Genomic DNA, 17,308 nt, shown 5'->3' with positions numbered 1-17,308 from the left:
ATTTGAAGTTAATAAAATGAATTTCTAATCAAAGTATCTTGAAATAAGTATTATCATGTATCTCCTAGTAATAATAAAAATTATTGAAATATCGTGTAGAATATTTTGTTCTAAACGCTTTAAAATTGGCAGCACTGGGTATACAGGAAATCTCTTTCTAGTTGCCCACGTGACGTCTTTTCCTTTAAAATTGTGCTGTTAAGAGGTACGTATGGCCTGGGTCGCAACAGTTTTTGAATCTATCTGCATCTGCAATTTTATGTAAATAATTGCGTCGATAGGGCGAGATTCTTCAAAATGTGATCAAGAACCGTTGTTTCATTGGAAAAAGTGTGATTTTGTTGTTCGATAAATAGCGATTGATGAGATTCTAAATCGCGTGACGGGTCGGGCTGCGACATTTAGGTCGGTGGCTGCTGATTGTGTTAAAGATTGCCAGTGACTTTTCTGTGATTCCAGAACGCAATGGGACGTTACTCTCATGAACCGGAAAACGCGACCAAGTCGTGCAGAGCACGCGGTTCAAATTTGCGAGTGCATTTCAAGGTAAATTTATTGTTCGCTAATTGATCTAACCTTTAAATCGCGGTAGCGTGTGTTTACAAAACTCGTTGTGACGGCACATTTCATTCAATGAATCCACCGATATTACTTATATCATCTGTATTACAGAATACTCATGAAACAGCACGTGCAATTAAAAACATGCCTCTGCGAAGAGCGCAGAAATATTTAAAAAATGTGATTGAACACAAGGAGTGCGTACCATTCCGTAGATTCAATGGTGGTGTTGGCAGATGTACTCAAGCCAAACAATTCGGCACTACACAAGGTAAATTTGTTCGACTCAGGTATATTTTCACTAAATCAAAAGGCCTTATTGTTTCTTAACCTGAAAATGTACAGCTGTTAATGAACACTTTCTTGTCTTAGGTCGTTGGCCCAAGAAGTCGGCCGAATTTTTACTCCAGCTTTTGAAAAATGCAGAAAGTAACGCCGATGTTAGTGGACTAGAAATTGATAGACTCGTGATTAATCACATTCAAGTGAATCATGCTCCTTGTTTACGAAGAAGAACGTACAGAGCCCATGGTCGCATCAACCGTTAGTATTTGCAGTTCATTTGTTTTGGATGCATGAAATTTTTGGATAATAATTTTGGTAATTTAATGAATTTCGTTTGTCTCTTCAGCGTATATGAGCTCTCCATGCCACATCGAAGTAATTTTGACAGAAAAGGAACCATTTGTTGTGAAAAGTCTAGAAGAAGAGGAGCCTTCCAAAAAGAAACCTAGCAAGAAGAAGCTTGCCAGGCAAAAGGAAAAGATGATGAGAGAATAAGTTTATCTACTAATTGGATATTGAATGTATTGTGGAAAATGAAGATTGCACTGTTCCCTAACTATTTTGGTTTTATTTATAGTCTCCCATTCGCTCGTTAGCGAACAAGTTTTCAGAAATTAAATCGTTCGTGTGCCAATAATCTAAACTGACATTCTTTGTCTCGGATCGTTCTTAATGATCCCATGCTACGATTGAAATTATCGTCAGGGTAAAAACATTCTGTAACTCCATTTTATGCTTTTTTCTTTTTTAAATTTGCAGTGATAATTTAAACTTAAATATTTTAAAATAGCGCCAATTATGATAAGTGGCTCCGATTGTGACGAAATCTTCAAGCTCGGTTCAGGGAGTCTGTACAGCGCTAATCGACAAAACGTGGCAAAACGCTTAAACTGTTAGTCAAATTATCTACCGTCGATTTTGGCAATTTGAGCGTTTTGCCACTACGTCGATTAGCGTTGTACGGATCCCTCTGAGATCTCGTCGCATGCGAACTTATTACAAATGACGTTACTTTTGAATTTTCAGGAGCTTATGGCAAGAGCGACGAGAATTATCCGTATACAATATTTGCAATAATAAATCAACTCATTTTTGCATGATATAAAAGCGAAAGAATCTTCTGAACGTATTTGTGTTTTCAAAATATTTTTTTTGGATCCTTTGGATCCTGTATGCTATTTTCAGTACACATACTTTCCTTACGACAAGGTGGCTTTAACAAATATTCAATTTTTTTTTTATATTCGTAGCAACGAACACGCTTTTATGGGGTAGTGTAGTTACAGAAATTTCCCTAAAAGATTCTTGTGTCCTGTGAAATGTAGGAATATATAATAAAAATAGGATTCAAATAGGATTCAGGAGAAACTGTTGTAGCGATATCGTATGAGGGGTAATTTTAACCGCAGGAAGTTGGGCATTTCTCAGAAATAATTTTTTAATTGTTACATTTCTTTTTTATATTTCAAATCTTTGCAATTGTTACATTTTAAATTAGAAACATGTAGGAGTATACAATGTACAACGGCAATTCACATTGAACGAACGATGAAACATACAAAAGTACGTAGTAAAATGTTCTCGAAAAATGATCTCTACTTATAAGTGCTGTATCTACATTGTACGTTTAATATCAGTATACAAAATCCTCACGCTTTTTTACGTTTCATAACGCATTATTCAGGGTTTAGTGTTTCAAAAATATATAGAAAATACTTCGAACACTTCGTTACATCGTAGGAATTCAAATTTCTATTTTAATTACTTCGTCTCTTCAAAACTTGCCTTTATAATTGCGTCGAGAATTTAAATACGTTTAAACGAGCGGTTACAAAGGCTTGGAAAACAAATTTTTCGTGTACAGAAGCAAAGATATGTACAACATTATAAGTCGTAGGTTTCTTTTTTTTTAACATTGAAATTAATTGTCCACGAAGTGTTATGAATTACCGTCCCTAAAATGTGGTAATCCTACACTGTCATGATCTCTATCGCCTAAGATTTCTGCTTGATTACCGTTCGATCTTGATATGTAAAATAGGAATGTATGGCTTGATTATAGCAATACTGTTGTTTGTAATATCATTCATTCGTAAACTAAATTTGTGTAGATACATGAGCGTGGGGGCGCCGGTTTCGTGTGTTTAAAATTTTCATTGAGAAATGTATACATGACTGTACATTCAATTAGATTTGATAGAATTCTCCACTGGTGTCAAGAAAGTGGTTCACGAGTTGTGTTTGGTAAGAATAAGCACAATAATCCTCCACCTGGAAGGAAAGAAATCGATTACAATTTTTTCTTCATATAGGAATAACATGTGTTATCTTCGCGGGTGTTTTCGCGGAGGGACCTACCAATTAGAAGAGCAGCGACAATGAAGGTCGGCGCTGGACAGTATATGTCCAGAAGTTGAGCTATTACGATGTTCCCAATAATACCACCAAGACGGGCCGCGACCATGGAAATAGCAATTCCGGTCGCACGTAGATGGGTTGGGAAAACTTCGGTTATTAGACAGTCCAGTGCTGCATTTCCGCAGCTTATCACACCGCTAAAGATGGCCGATACGATCAGGTTCTGGTACTTATTGTGCACGAAGTACAACCCGATCGAGCACAGTCCCGACGAAAACGTACTAAACACTGTAGAAAAGACAAAATTAATATTTCTCGAATTTTTCTTCTCTTTTTTTCTTTTCTTTTCGTTTTCTATTCTTTGTTTATTGTTACATTGTTGTCCACGAAACTACCCCCACGAACGTATACTAAATTGCGTATTCTTTATGCGCCTGTCATATCATTTTCGTTAAACATTTACAAACTTTAGTTACGTATGCATCAGTCGACAAAACTTTGCTTAAAAAAGTAAAATTCTCGATGGTCCAAAGGATCGGCAGAAAAATTTGCCAAGACAGTTTTCATCAACTTTTTAACCTCTTAGGTACGGCTGAATTCTGCGCGAGGCTATTTCTCTGTACGGCAGAGTCTGATATGTACTGTACAGAGTCTGATACTGTATATTCTGTCTGTATATACAGGGTGTCCCAAAAATGTCTCGCAATCCGAAAGTGGCGGGTTCCTCGGGCCATTCGAAGCGACTTTTTCCTTTACAAAAATTTTCTCCGAGGCACCGTTAACGAGTTATTAACGAAAAACGGTGACCAATGAGAGGCGAGCTCGGCTGGCGCGAGGCGATCGAGCCAATGAACGGAACTGAGCTTCGCGCGCTGGTTGGCTGGGCCGCCTCGCGTCAGCCGTACTCGATTCTTATTGGTCACCGTTTTTCGTTAATAACTCGTTAACGGTGCCTCGGAGAACATTTTTGTAAAGGAAGAAGCTGCTTCAAATGATCCGAGGAACCCGCCATTTCCGGATTGCGAGACATTTTTGGGACATCCTGTAGACTGTTGTAAATCGATGCGAAGACAAAAGAAGTGTGAAACAATGCATATGAAGACGATTATTTGGTTCGAACGATGAGCGAGTGAGTTGCTAGAGCAAGCCACTATAGGGGCGCATCGTGCCTAGAAGGTTAAATACGAGATGGAAATGAAAGATTGGTTGCTCACCGAGGAAAAACTTGCGGCCGAGACGGTCCATTCCCAAAACAGCGACGATATTTGCGGGAATAGCGGAGGCTACAGTGATTAGAGATTCCAAGAAAACGGAGGCACCGATCTTATCCGAGCAGAGGTTCTCGATTTTCTGAGCACCCTTTTGAACCACGTAATCGGTCACCTCGCACGTCGACGCGACCACGCCGTCGTGGTCACGATGGAATTCGTCGAAACGATTGAACAGCTCGGGGAACCACATCATCAGACCGTAATAACCGATGTGGAAGGTGAAGTTGATGATGATCGAGATTATGGTGAAGCGAAGAATCGGCGAGACGAATAGTTGCCTGCTGTTCTCCACAATGTCACCAAGCATTGTTTTACATTTGTTCTTCTCGGCGCCGACCTTCACCGGTTCTGGCTCGTGGAAGCCATCGAGTATCAATTCTTTTACCTGCGTATACACATTAGAGCAATATAAATGTTAAGAACACCGACAGTACGGATAACAATTACTTCGCATAAGTAACAGCAGACAGCGCGGAAGATTTTTGTTAACATTTTGCACTCGAACCTATTTTAACTTCAAAACTAAGATACTTCTTCCATCGTATAGTATTTTGATGTATTAGTTATATTTGTATCGCATCTTAATATTGCAATTTAATAATGTAAAAAGTACTTGAAAAAAATGATGCAGCAACTTTTAGTGATGCTTTAGGGACGCTATTCCAGTGCAAAAGGTTAATATCGGTTAACGCAGCCGACAACTGTTCGCGATTTCTTCTGCAGCTTTTTCTGATTTCTAAGATACTTCAACAGTTGCTGCAAGGCTCCGACATCTCCAGTTAAGGTGCAAAGTTTGATGTTCGTTGTTCTTTGATTCTTTTATGTGTATACGTATGTACTTACCGTGTAGCTTTCACGGGGTTTGCCAGTGTTAATGGCATAGATCCTGCGGAAGATGTCGAGCGCCTCCTCGTATTTTCCGCAGGATAAGAGGTATTTAGGGGATTCAGGGAGCAGCAGGAGCAGCCCCGCGACGATAAACGACGGAGCAGCGCAGATCAGCAGGAAGATTCGCCAGGAGTTATACGTGAACGTTGCACTCACAAAGCCGATTTCATTAGGGATGATCAACCATGCTAGGCCTACACGAAAATGGTCAGATTTATTTTACGTGTACAATGACCGAACCCCAATGAGAACGTTTCACAATTTGTCAGCAGTAGCGAACACCAGTGTCATGTATTGGGTTGGCAACTAATGGGGCAACTATTGGGTCGAGATGCACTTTACATTCATCGGATCGATAATATTTACTTTGTTATTTAGGCGGTGCTATTTGCTCGCGAAACATGCGAAAAGTGAACAATCCGAAGGTTTATTTTTGTAATAAAAAAACATTCTATTATCTAAAACATTTCGTTTGGGTTCTCTATTAGGTAACAATGTATCTAAAATAATACGATGATCAGATAATGGAATGTTTGTGTGCCAGAATATTGTAAAAACAATTGTGCTCGATAATAATTGGAATCGACCGAATAATTCTTTCACCGATTCAACCGTTACTCATGTTAACTAGAGGAATAATAACAATAATTTTGGTAGCAGTATCGGTACCAAATAATATTTTCACTCGGAAATATTAAAGATAAGAACATACAATTGACAAAAATTGCCGAGTTAACGAAGAAATGATTTGTTTTTTTCTTGGACATATCGAAATACAGATTATAGAGAAGAATGAAATTCGATTCTGTCTTCGAAACCGATGACGGTTTTGAGAAAATTGAGTTTGAACTTTCGCGAAGCACGCGTGCGTTAGTACAAGATCAGACTTTCTACGAGCGTGGAATTTTCAAGTTGTCGGAGAGACGGCAAAAGGTCATCGAACAAAATGGAAAATACATTACAGATGAAACTTCGTTCCAAGTAAAAAAAATTCTTTTATTTCATTGAACAAATCGGCAATTACTTAGTTGCCAACCCAATACTTCTCGTTTTTTTTCTTTCTGTGATAGCTTGTTACTGCGACACGAATATGCCACAGTAATAAAAGTAAACTTGCCAGCGACAAAGAGGTTCCCAAGCGTCCAGAAGGCAGCCATGAAAGACAACATCGAGCCTCGCTTAGACTTCGGCTGGAACTCTGCAAAGTACGACCAGATGACAGGTCCACTGCCTCCGAGACTAAAATCACGGAAAGATTATTAAATCGTGTATATTTTTAATCGGGTGATTTGTTTATTTAATGAAATAGTTCGCAATTGTTGGAAACAACTTTTGTGCCCAAATGTGTTTGCTATTCTTTTCTGTTACTTTATATTCATGGTTGGTCGATTAATGTCGTAGTTTTCAAATAATTCTGTTGACATAAATGATCCGGTGACGCGGTTTTTCAATTTGTTACCATTTTTTTTTACAGCTGCGCAATGTTTTCGCGAGTGATCTACTTTTTCGTTCAGCTAGTTATCGTCGAAATTGGTAAATACAGCTTTAAACAGTTTCCATGTAAATACAATTTGAGGGCGAACACATTGAACAAATATTGGCTATCTGTTCCTATGACGCACCGAATAAAAAGTTCGTCATTATTTTGAACCTTGATTATTGTTTCGTTTGGCGCGTCTGATCAAGGTTTATCGTTTCCACTTCATACCAGCATAGGACCTTGCAGAACGCGAATCCGAGTACAGTAATGGACAATTTGAGAAGAGGAGATACGATTATTCGAGCCTCGCGATTCGTTTTTATAATTTCGAATTGTCAACAACTATAAGAACGAGCTGCAGGGCTCGAATAATCGTATCTCCTTTACCCAAATTGTCCATTTTTCTGGACAATCTAAGCGTCAATTAGAGAGACATCGACTTTGTTTTTCTCCCAACATTGTTTTTCTCCAAATACTAATTGGTTCACAATTTTTACAACCGGTCAGCTTCTTTTTTTTTTAGAAATATCCATAGGAGATAGAGTAAAAATGATTGTGTTTCGATAATTTTTTATCTGAACAAAAGACAGATACAGCCTATGTAATCTTTTTATTACAACTATCTCGCTATTTGAATCAATTGCTAACAAATTTCTGTACTCATGATCATGAGCAGGTAATAGTGGTTACATCATTGAATCCACCTTGCCCTCAGCCATCATGTCACAATGGCGAAAACATGTAACTTTGTTTAAAAAAGCAAAATTCTTGATGGTCCAAAGGATCGGCAGAAAAATTTGCCAAGACAGTTTTTATCAACTTTTTAACCTCTTAGGTACGGCTGAATTCTGCACGAGGCTATTTCTCTGGACGGCAGAGTCTGATATGTACTGTACAGAGTCTGATACTGTATATTTTGTCTGTATATACAGGGTGTCCGAAAAATGTCTCGCAATCGGAAAGTGGCGGATTCCTCGGGCCATTCGAAGAAACTTTTTCCTTTACAAAAATTTTCTCCGAGGCACCATTAACGAGTTATTAACGAAAAACGGTGACCAATGAGAGGCGAGCTCGGCTGGCGCGAGGCGATCGAGCCAATGAGCGGAACTGGGCTTCGCGCGCTGGTTGGCTGGGCCGCCTCGCGTCAGCCGTGCTCGATTCTTATTGGTCACTGTTTTTCGTTAATAACTCGTTAACGGTGCCTCGGAGAACATTTTTGTAAAGGAAGAAGTTGCTTCAAATGATCCGAGGAACCCGCCATTTCCGGATTGCGAGACATTTTTGGGACACCCTGTAGACTGTTGTAAATCGATGCGAAGACAAAAGAAGTGTGAAACAATGCGTATGAAGACGATTATTTGGTTCAAACGATGAGCGAGTGAGCTACTAGAGCAAGCCACTATAGTGGCGTGTCGGGCCTAAAAGGTAAAGAATCGTTGAGATCAACTTTATCGTTTGCTAATGTCGTTTGCGGAATGATTTTCGAACAGGCACGCGCGCACGCACGCACGATTCGGTTACTTACGCAGCGCCGTTGAGAAAACGGAAGAGCATGAAGAGTTCATAGGACTGGCTGAAGCTGGAGGCCACGATGCAAACGGCGTTCGTGAACGAGATGGCGATGAGAACCTTTCGACGGCCCAGGGCGTCCGCGACGGAGCCCCAGGCGTACGCGCCGGCCATCATGCCGATGAAGATGATCGAGTTGAGCCATCCCTTGGCTTGCGTGTCGAGCTTTAGATCACATTGCGCACTTGGCAGTATGAAGGACATGGAGATCACGTCCATCTCCTCGCTGGTGCTGACGAAACCGCATACCGTGAGGAGGAAGTAGTGAAACTTGCCATAGTCTAAACAAACAACAAACATAAAGATTTCCATTATCTCCGCTGCTGACAGGAAATACTCCAAAGGTTATACAGGGTGTCCCGAAAATGTCTTGCAATCTGGAAATGGGAGATTCTTGAGGTGATTTGAAGCAACTTTTTCCTTTGCGAAAAATTTCTCCGAGGCTTCGTTAACGAGTTATCAACGAAAAACACTGACCAATAAGAGGCGTGCTCGGCTGGCGCGCGGCGGCCCAGCCAACGAGTGCCTCTGATTGGTCACTGTTTTTCGTTAATAACACATAAACGAAGCCGCGGATTGCATTTTCGCTAAGGAGAAAGTTGCTTCAAATCACCTCAGGAATCCTCTACTTTCGGATTGCGAGACATTTTTGGGACACCCTGTATATTAGACAATACAACGAGGCTCGAATATCTCCTTCTCAAATCAGTTATAGGTATCAGAAGAGGTATCTCCTCTGCTCAAATTGTCCATTTTTCGTTTACAAGCTGAGAAACAATTTGAGAGAATTTATCGTGTCAGTTTAACTATAAAATCGAGCCGCAATTGTCCATTTTTCTTTGCCCAGCTGAGAGTCAATTAGAGAGACTTCACTGTATAAGGGTAATAAAACTGTAACACAAGTTCTTGTCTCTCCTTATTAAATGTGAAATGGACTACGGATAAAGGAGAAACTGAACTGAAATGCTCTCGACGATACTCACCGGTAAGTTCGATAGCCTTCTCGAAATCTGCTTTAGCGTAGGATCCTTTCTCGGGATCTAGGGTCTTGCCCTTCGTTCCAATACCTGCGCCAAGAAAATCGACTGAATCAAAAGGCTTGACAAACGGAGCACACGGACTACTAATTGCTACCTACGGGCAAGTTCGAGATCCTTGGAGCTACAGCCGTTTAGCCGCTCGTCTTTTACATCACACTCTGAAATAGAAAAGTTCAAACACCTGTAGCATCGTTCTACCTTCGTTCCGTTCCGTTGTCGTTCGCTTCGACACCTGAGCCTGTTACACGCTCGCCTAACTAGAACCCATCGCCTCGCGTTTCGAGCGGACACGAACGTCGACGGAAATTATTAACCTTCTCCGGCAAATTTGAAAGTCTCGTTAACCATAACCGATGTCTCCCGAACCGTGGCACCGAGGTGTTACGACGAACCGTGGCCGATTTACGGTCGACCGACCGTGCAGAAGGCTGTTGCACATTTGAAAAGTTCGTCAACCGATCGCTCGAACAATGTCCGAGACCGGAATCATCGAAATCATTTTGTCTCGTTGATCTACGTTCTTATCTTTAGCTTTAGACAAAGTCTCGGCGGGTTTTTCACGGATCCGCAAACCTTGATCCTTTCTGCGCGCGATAGAGGGGCTCGCGGCGATCGAGCGAGTTTATAATAATTAGTCATTTCTACAAAAAAAGAGACTTGTTTGCTTGCACTGATCTAGCACCTCCGTTTCCTTTCTAACCAGCTGAAGACGTTTCGGATATCCGATCGTTATCTCCGAGAGCGGGATCCATACACTTCGGTCTTCCTGCCGGAGGACTTAGAGTCCGTGACTCATACGGAGGACTTTGTGTTACACGCTCGTAGATTCTCCGAGGAGCGTGCAATATCGTTTTACGTTTATCTTCTAGCGTGTTTGATAAATTTTCGAGATCGGTGAAAGTTGATCGAACCTCGTAAAGACACGGAACTATGGATCGAGCGAAACGCGCAGATCTATTTAAGCTTGATTATTTTCAGAAGGAACGAGATAACAACATTTTTTGCAGTTAAGATCAAATTATATAAGGCGCGGATGATAATTAGTAGATCGCAGTGGTGTAGGAGTACGTATATGAGCCGTTTATTTTGAAAGTGGAATAAGTCATTTTTTCAAAAAAATCGAGTTAAATGGTAACGCTAATTACAATTGAACGGTACCTTTTGATTTTTAAAAAATTTGCAATCAATAAGTTGAGAACTATTGAGATTTGTTCGAGAGAATTTTTGCTAATTAACGGTATAACAAATATGTTTATTTTGAAAGTGGCGCAAGTCGCTGTACTCGGGAAATTCATTGCGGGGCTTAGGGTAAAAGAAATAGAAACGTGTGATAAGTGTGTGCGAAGTATTGTTTAGAATTATTTTCAGTATTTTTAAAAAAGTTCTGATCACTGGACTTATTTTTATAAGTGCGAAAGAATAGTGCAGTTTTGTAAATTATATTATAACGATGTGGCGGGTACCTCCAGAACCGCCAGCAGATGGCTATAAAATGTTTTATAAACTAACTTTAGATGAAAAAGATGAATTTCTAACTTTGGATTTGTCAGCAAAAAGAGGAAGACCTAGGCGTTATTCACAAATAGAAATGGATCCGTTATACGCTGGATCTCGTCTTGTTTCTTCAGCAAAATACAAAGACACGATGGACTTGCTTAATTATATACCCCCGATATACCACAGTTATTTTAAAAATTTGAAACAAAACACGATTTTCGAGGACTTGATCGCTCCTATCGATGACGAAAATTAAATTGAACCGATGTATTTTCATATAAATTACTTATACTTATGTTTCAAAATGTACTAATTACTTCTGTATTTTATGAATAGTAAAATAAAAAATACTTAAATCAAACCTTTATATTAAATATGTTCATGGTATAAATTATTATTATATATGTAATTTATTCAACGATTTTAGTAAATCACTGTCCTTTCAAAACATCGCTTCGGTAAAATACGTCGGTCAAAATTAATATATGTCGGTGATTTTTCTAAACTATTTATTTTGAAAGTGACTGAAGTCACTTCACCGTAATGAAAAGTGGTGATTTTTTAACGTTTATACGAAATAATTTATACCGAGAAAAATATCAGTATCCCGAGATAACAAATACAAGTAAATCTTCTCGAAAGTTAGCATACATATTTTGAAACGTGTTAAAACGCAAACCCTTAAATATCTCGACTTGAAAACAAAGTGACTTGTGCCACTTTCAAAATAAACGGCTCATATATCGAAAGCGTGGCGTAACAGGTGTGAAATATCCGAACGGTGCAATAAATATCTGGCGGAACTATTTGAAAATGTTCGATTTCGTTCGGACGAATCTTTCGGTTTTTTCTTCTTTTCTTTTTTTCGGTTTCGCAAGTAATAATTTGGGAATACGTACTATAATTGTGCTTAGAGCCAGGTTCACTCTCTACCATTCTACGATATCGACGCAGTTGGGTGAATCTGGCGTGGTGATAGGGTCAGCTAAGAAACCTTCGTTCTCGATGATGGGCTTCGATCGATATTAAATTGATCTCGTTCTCGCGGTTTGTTGGATCTCGGCGAATTCTTCCTGCTGAATCTGCGCTGATCTGCTGCTGCTCGTCGGCGGGGCTAGGTTCTGCGCTCACTTGCGAGCTGAAACACGACGCAAAATCAGATCTGTCGTTACATAAGTGAAAAAGTGACGCTTTAAGTTAGCGTGTACTCATGGCCAGCTGGGTGGCAGCATGTGACCGCTGCCATACGTTTTTCAACCCCTTACGAACTGAAACTTCGCGCTCGAACGGCGACCAATCGACCCTATTAAAAATTACCATAATTACAAACGATCGTCGCGTTGCTTTCATCGCATTTAACGAATTAATAAGAAATTTTTCCGTTTCTCCGAGCTCTTTTGGTTAAGAATAATTAGGAACGAGAGAGATAGTTGCAGTTTTATTATTTATTACACTGCGGTTTTATGCGAAATAAAAACTGTTTCCATAAATGATTATAATGAAAAGGGTGTATTTCATCTTTTAATAACTCAAAGAAAAAGAAGTGAAAATAATGTAACAATAATCTTACAGTTTTTGATGTTTTCTCTCTGCTCTGTATTTCTTTTATGCATTTATGAGAAAGAAACGTAATAAATATGCTAAAAGATTTCCACTTTTTAAAACTGACGAAGTACATCTTTATTTCTAGATTTAGGTGCGATTCGGCCATGTTTCTTAGGCAACAAAAATACGGACCGTGTTCATTCAAAGAAATGAAAGAAAATTTGCTGCTTCGAAATCATCGAACTTTTCGGTCACTCGTTGCGTTTATTATTGCTGAAATAAAGTTGCGTCGGTTCGGACGGATCGAACAATCGATCGCGATCTATTGGACGTTGATCTTGGCACGTTTATGTATTTGTTTTTACATCGAAACGCATGATCCTATGGATCATGGGGCGCGATCACGTGCTAGAAATCAATATCGAGCGGTTAAGTAGGGCTAATTTGTAATTGCACTGATAATGGGCGTAGGCCGCAACGATTTGAATGGCAACGATTTGGTGGTTTCCCAACGATGCAGATGACAATGGAGTCTGTTTACAAAGCGGCTGCAGGCCGGGACGTGATTCGCATCGTCGAGAATTTTATCGTCCCCCAAGAGATAATAAGAGCGTTGTTGCAACACTATGGCTGGTCGAGACGGAAAAACAAATTTTTGACGTATCCTACATCCGCGATCTTTTACATGGCTACTTAATAAAAAGGCTGCGCAAGCACGGATGCGTCAACAAATATTTTATACAGTGTTCGACGATACGCAATGAACGATTTCAAAATTCTTTAAAGGTTTTCACTAAAGATTCTCGTTTGAAAACTGATAGAATAGCGAACAAAACTGATTAACAGCAGTTTGCCATTTTATACATCGATATTTTATAATAAATGATAACTATCGTTTATGAATCGTAACATTTATAATTACGATTTTATTATAATTACCCGACCTTTCACCAATCGTTCGAAACCTCTGTTTCGATCGCTACATTTTTTAAACTAGTATAACGATAAAGAGAAAAGCAGCACAGAGTTCTCGTATTCGAAGATTTCGAGATCTCTTGAATGTGTAATTGATAAGCTGAGTGAACAGGGTTGGTCTGGGTGACTTGTACGATACAATGAGAGGCTGACTTTGTTCAACTATAATATCAGCAACACAGCTGAAACCCGTCTCTGAAATAACTGTAAGACATTCCCGAGACAGACTGATTCAAGTGAAGGAAGGACACCGCATATTTCACGCTTAGTGAATCAGAATATATTCTACAAATAAAGTTGCTCCTTGCCTCGTCAAGGCACCGCGGTAACTCATGCTTTTACAAACATGGCGGCCACCCTTGGGCGTTCTCGACAGCACCGCGAAGCTGATGCACGAATACGTCCGTGAGATTCCGTGCACCAAAGCTTGTTTCGAGATCCATGATCCAGCTGATCGAGCGTTAACGAGCGAACACACTTTTCGTATAAAGGTTGCGTACGCCTTCTTGTCGATTCAAGATCGAACAGCTCTGTTTTCTACGCTCTCGTGTCTTCTCCGCTGCGAATACTTGCTCGACAACACAAACATACTTCTCCTACGATTTAAGTTAAAATGCTCGTGAAACATATTTATAAATTTCGAACATTTCAGTACAATCGTAGAACAACTTGTCGAAAGAAACTGCACCCAGTGCGATCGATGAAACGCATACAATGTCGATCTTAAAAGTAGATCGACGCAGCTATTAACCCTTTGCACTCGAAGCCGTTTTAATTGTAAATCTAAATTAATTTTTCTGACTTATGGCGTTTCCATTTTATATGACAAAGTGCATTTTATGCGTATGAAATTTATAGTCTTGCGACTCGTACAACAGTTAGACTTTTAACCATTTTTTTCACACGTCTAGACTTTTATAATGTAAAAGTTATCTTGAAACGCGATGCAACAATTTTAATGCTGCCTCAGAGTCACCACTCGAGTGCAAAGCGTTATGTGGATAAACAATATATAGCTCTCATTCGTTCAAACGGTTAAGGCAGTGTTAACCCTTTGCACTCCGCTGTCCCCTCTCGTGGGACATCGTGATTCTAGCATATCACTCGGATGTCCCCTCTCGTGGGACATTCAAGTTTATTAGTGATTACGGGAAATTGAGTTATTTCAGCGCAACTTTTTCAGACACGCATGTTTCGCTGAAGTTTTCTCTTGAAATGGCGCAAGAAATCAAATCAAAATATAGTAAAATTACTAAAATATATACAAGAAATGTCAGCGGGTTTTGACGAGAATGTGAGAGGCGTGCTCACGACGGTCCGAGCACTTCAAAGGCGCCATTGGAAAAGAGCGATAAGGCAAGTTTGTAGAAGAAAGGTCGGTATGCGAACATAGCACGCACTGTATAGTGAGATTTATAATCATAAAATCTGGAGGAAAAGATTTTCAAAGCTGAACTCGGTCTGGTTCGAAGCGTCGAGCGGTATAGATAGATCTAACGAGTGAGAAAATCGGAAAAGTGATTCTTCTCTTGGTAAATAAATTGTTTGGTAAAAGTTTTTTTGGTAAATATCATCTTGTGAGTTGGTAATAACAATTAGAAATTTTCAACCTATGTATTTATTCGTATTTTTTATTAGAACAATGGCAAAACGTTCAAACACGAATGAGTCTCATGACACAAGTAGTAGCGATTTATTTAACTTGACAATTTGCTAAGATATGAAAATATGAAACTAAATATACTGCGACGTTATACTGTCGCGAATAAAACGTTGGCATAATGTTTAAACGAAACGAATGTTCGCGTGCAACATTTTCTATGGAATTACGTTTCGAGCTAATTAATTGTGATCCGCGTTACTGGCCAACGCACGACGTACGATGCGACCGCGTTAAGCTCGTAACGCGATACGCGACGCAATTTTTTACCTTGAGGTAATTGATTTGATAATCGTGGAAGAAAAACAAGATTTAAGAAAGCATTCCGGCGGTATTGAGAACGGCTAAACGTATTATTTTCAGAAGGATAACGATGGGATACTCATTAGACCGTGAAACTTTATGCAGATTTTCATTTTCACGAATCGTTTCGTCGGACTCTGAAAGAGGAAAAGATTTGTAGCAAGATTGACGCGGAAAGAGATTTTTAGAAGAGTCATCGCGATGAATATCGAATAATAAAATAATTAGTTTCTTTTCATATGCTCGACCTTTCGCACTGAGAAACTAGCATGCGTGCTACGTGCACAGCATTACTCGAGCGAAAGAGGTTGAGCATCTTCGCGATCTCAGTTACACGAACAATGCGATGTTCGTTCCCAAGATAATTCTATGATGGTTAGAGTCTCATTAACGCAGGGCATTGTTGATGAATGTATGGAACGTTTATGCTTGCACTCCTCGTATCATTCTTCGCTCGTCGACAATGAGAATCTTTGAATTTGCCAAAGCACCGCGTCCGAACTGTTACTGTAGCTTAAATCCGTTACGTTTTCTTTTCTTTTAATAATTGCAGTTATACATGCAAAACAAGCATAAATAAAATATATTTCGTTTCATTTACAACCTGTTGAGAAACTGTTCCAACGATCGCAACGTACAGCATCATGTTCGCACCCCTAATGTGCACCAATCAGGCAACGACAGAGTGTACTATTGGGTCGGCAACTAAGTAATTGCCGAGTTCAGTTATAGACGTCTCGCACTCCCATTTTTATGATATCCGTAAATGTTATATTATAAAATTATTATTATTATTATGTTATTTTTTATTATCCGCGAATGTTAGCAACTGGACAAATTGAATGCAGCGGTCAAGGAAAAGCGACCAGAATTGGTCGATCGTAAAGGTGTCATTTTCCAGCAGGACAATGCTAGGCCGCACACGTCTTTGTCCGCTCGGTAAAAATTGATGGATATTGCTTGGGAATCGATGTTACACCCACCATATAGCCCTGATCTCGCGCCATCGAATTACCACTTATTTCGATCCCTGGACAACTCCCTTCAAGGTAAAACTTTTAATGATGATGACGCTGTAAAATCTCACTTAACTCAGTTTTTGGCCGAAAAGGATCAGACTTTCTACGAGCGTGGAATTTTCAAGTTGTCGGAGAGACGGCAAGAGGTCGTCGAACAAAATGGAAAATACATTACAGATTAAACTTCGTTCCAAGTAAAAAAAATTCTTTTATTTCGTTGAACAAATCGGCAATTACTTAGTTGCCAACCCAATAGATTACGGCTGTCCGTGTGAATTCCTATTTCAACATCTGCTCGATAATATTTGGAATCGACCGAATAATTCTTTCCCCGATTCAACCGTTACTCATGTTAACCAGAGGAATAATAACAATAATTTTGGTAGCAGTATCGGTACCAAATAATATTTTCACTCGGAAATATTAATGATAAGAAAATACAATTGACAAAAATTGCCAAGTTAACGAAGAAATGACTTGTTTTTTTCTTGGACATATCGAAATACAGATTATACAGGAGAATTAAATTCGATTCTGTCTTCGAAACCGATGACGGTTTTGAGAAAATTGAGTTTGAACTTTCGCGAAGCACGCGTGCGTTAGTACAAGATCAGACTTTCTGCGAGTGTGGAATTTTCAAGTTGTCAGAGAGACGGCAAAAGGTCGTCGTACAAAATGGAAAATACATTACAGATTAAACTTTGTTCCAAATAAAAAAAAAAAATTCTTTTATTTCGTTGAACAAATCGGCAATTACTTAGTTGCCAACCCAATAGAACGGAAACAAAATGTTGTTCCTGCATGGAATCACGAAGCCGCGACCTTGATTTACAGATGACTGCACCCGTTTAACACAC

The 17,308-nt window shown here is 39.4% G+C and overlaps 2 protein-coding genes across 7 annotated transcripts in view; one reads left to right on the top strand and one right to left on the bottom strand.

Moving 5' to 3' along the window:
* Positions 1-146: 146 nt before the first annotated feature.
* Positions 147-1,402, top strand: RpL17 (ribosomal protein L17). Of its 2 annotated transcripts, XM_033483759.2 has the most exons (5): positions 147-205; positions 460-546; positions 673-832; positions 934-1,104; positions 1,193-1,402. In XM_033483759.2, the coding sequence occupies exons 2-5, from the start codon at positions 466-468 to the stop codon at positions 1,339-1,341; spliced, it is 561 nt and encodes a 186-aa protein (XP_033339650.1). In that variant the 5' UTR covers positions 147-205; positions 460-465; the 3' UTR covers positions 1,342-1,402. The 2 variants fall into 2 exon arrangements, with proteins under 2 accessions (XP_033339650.1, XP_033339649.1); XM_033483758.2 differs by lacking the exon at positions 147-205 and having other exon boundaries at positions 213-546.
* Positions 1,403-2,266: 864 nt separating this feature from the next.
* LOC117228086 (synaptic vesicle glycoprotein 2B) overlaps positions 2,267-17,308 on the bottom strand; it is a 58,612-nt gene continuing 43,570 nt past the window's right edge. For all 5 annotated transcript variants that reach the window (XM_076528710.1, XM_076528713.1, XM_076528711.1 and 2 more), the window contains exons 2-10: positions 11,849-12,087; positions 9,551-9,610; positions 9,396-9,479; positions 8,369-8,693; positions 6,481-6,602; positions 5,319-5,557; positions 4,419-4,860; positions 3,205-3,492; positions 2,267-3,117 (exon numbers count right to left, since the gene is read on the bottom strand). In XM_076528710.1, the coding sequence (XP_076384825.1) occupies positions 3,062-3,117; positions 3,205-3,492; positions 4,419-4,860; positions 5,319-5,557; positions 6,481-6,602; positions 8,369-8,693; positions 9,396-9,479; positions 9,551-9,610; positions 11,849-11,885 (1,653 nt within the window). In that variant the 5' untranslated portion in view covers positions 11,886-12,087 and the 3' untranslated portion in view covers positions 2,267-3,061. The remainder of the gene's footprint in view (positions 3,118-3,204; positions 3,493-4,418; positions 4,861-5,318; positions 5,558-6,480; positions 6,603-8,368; positions 8,694-9,395; positions 9,480-9,550; positions 9,611-11,848; positions 12,088-17,308) is intronic.

This window comes from Megalopta genalis, chromosome 2 (assembly GCF_051020955.1).
Source record: "Megalopta genalis isolate 19385.01 chromosome 2, iyMegGena1_principal, whole genome shotgun sequence".
Taxonomy (NCBI): domain Eukaryota; kingdom Metazoa; phylum Arthropoda; class Insecta; order Hymenoptera; family Halictidae; genus Megalopta; species Megalopta genalis.
This window is presented reverse-complemented; position numbering and strand designations above follow the sequence as displayed.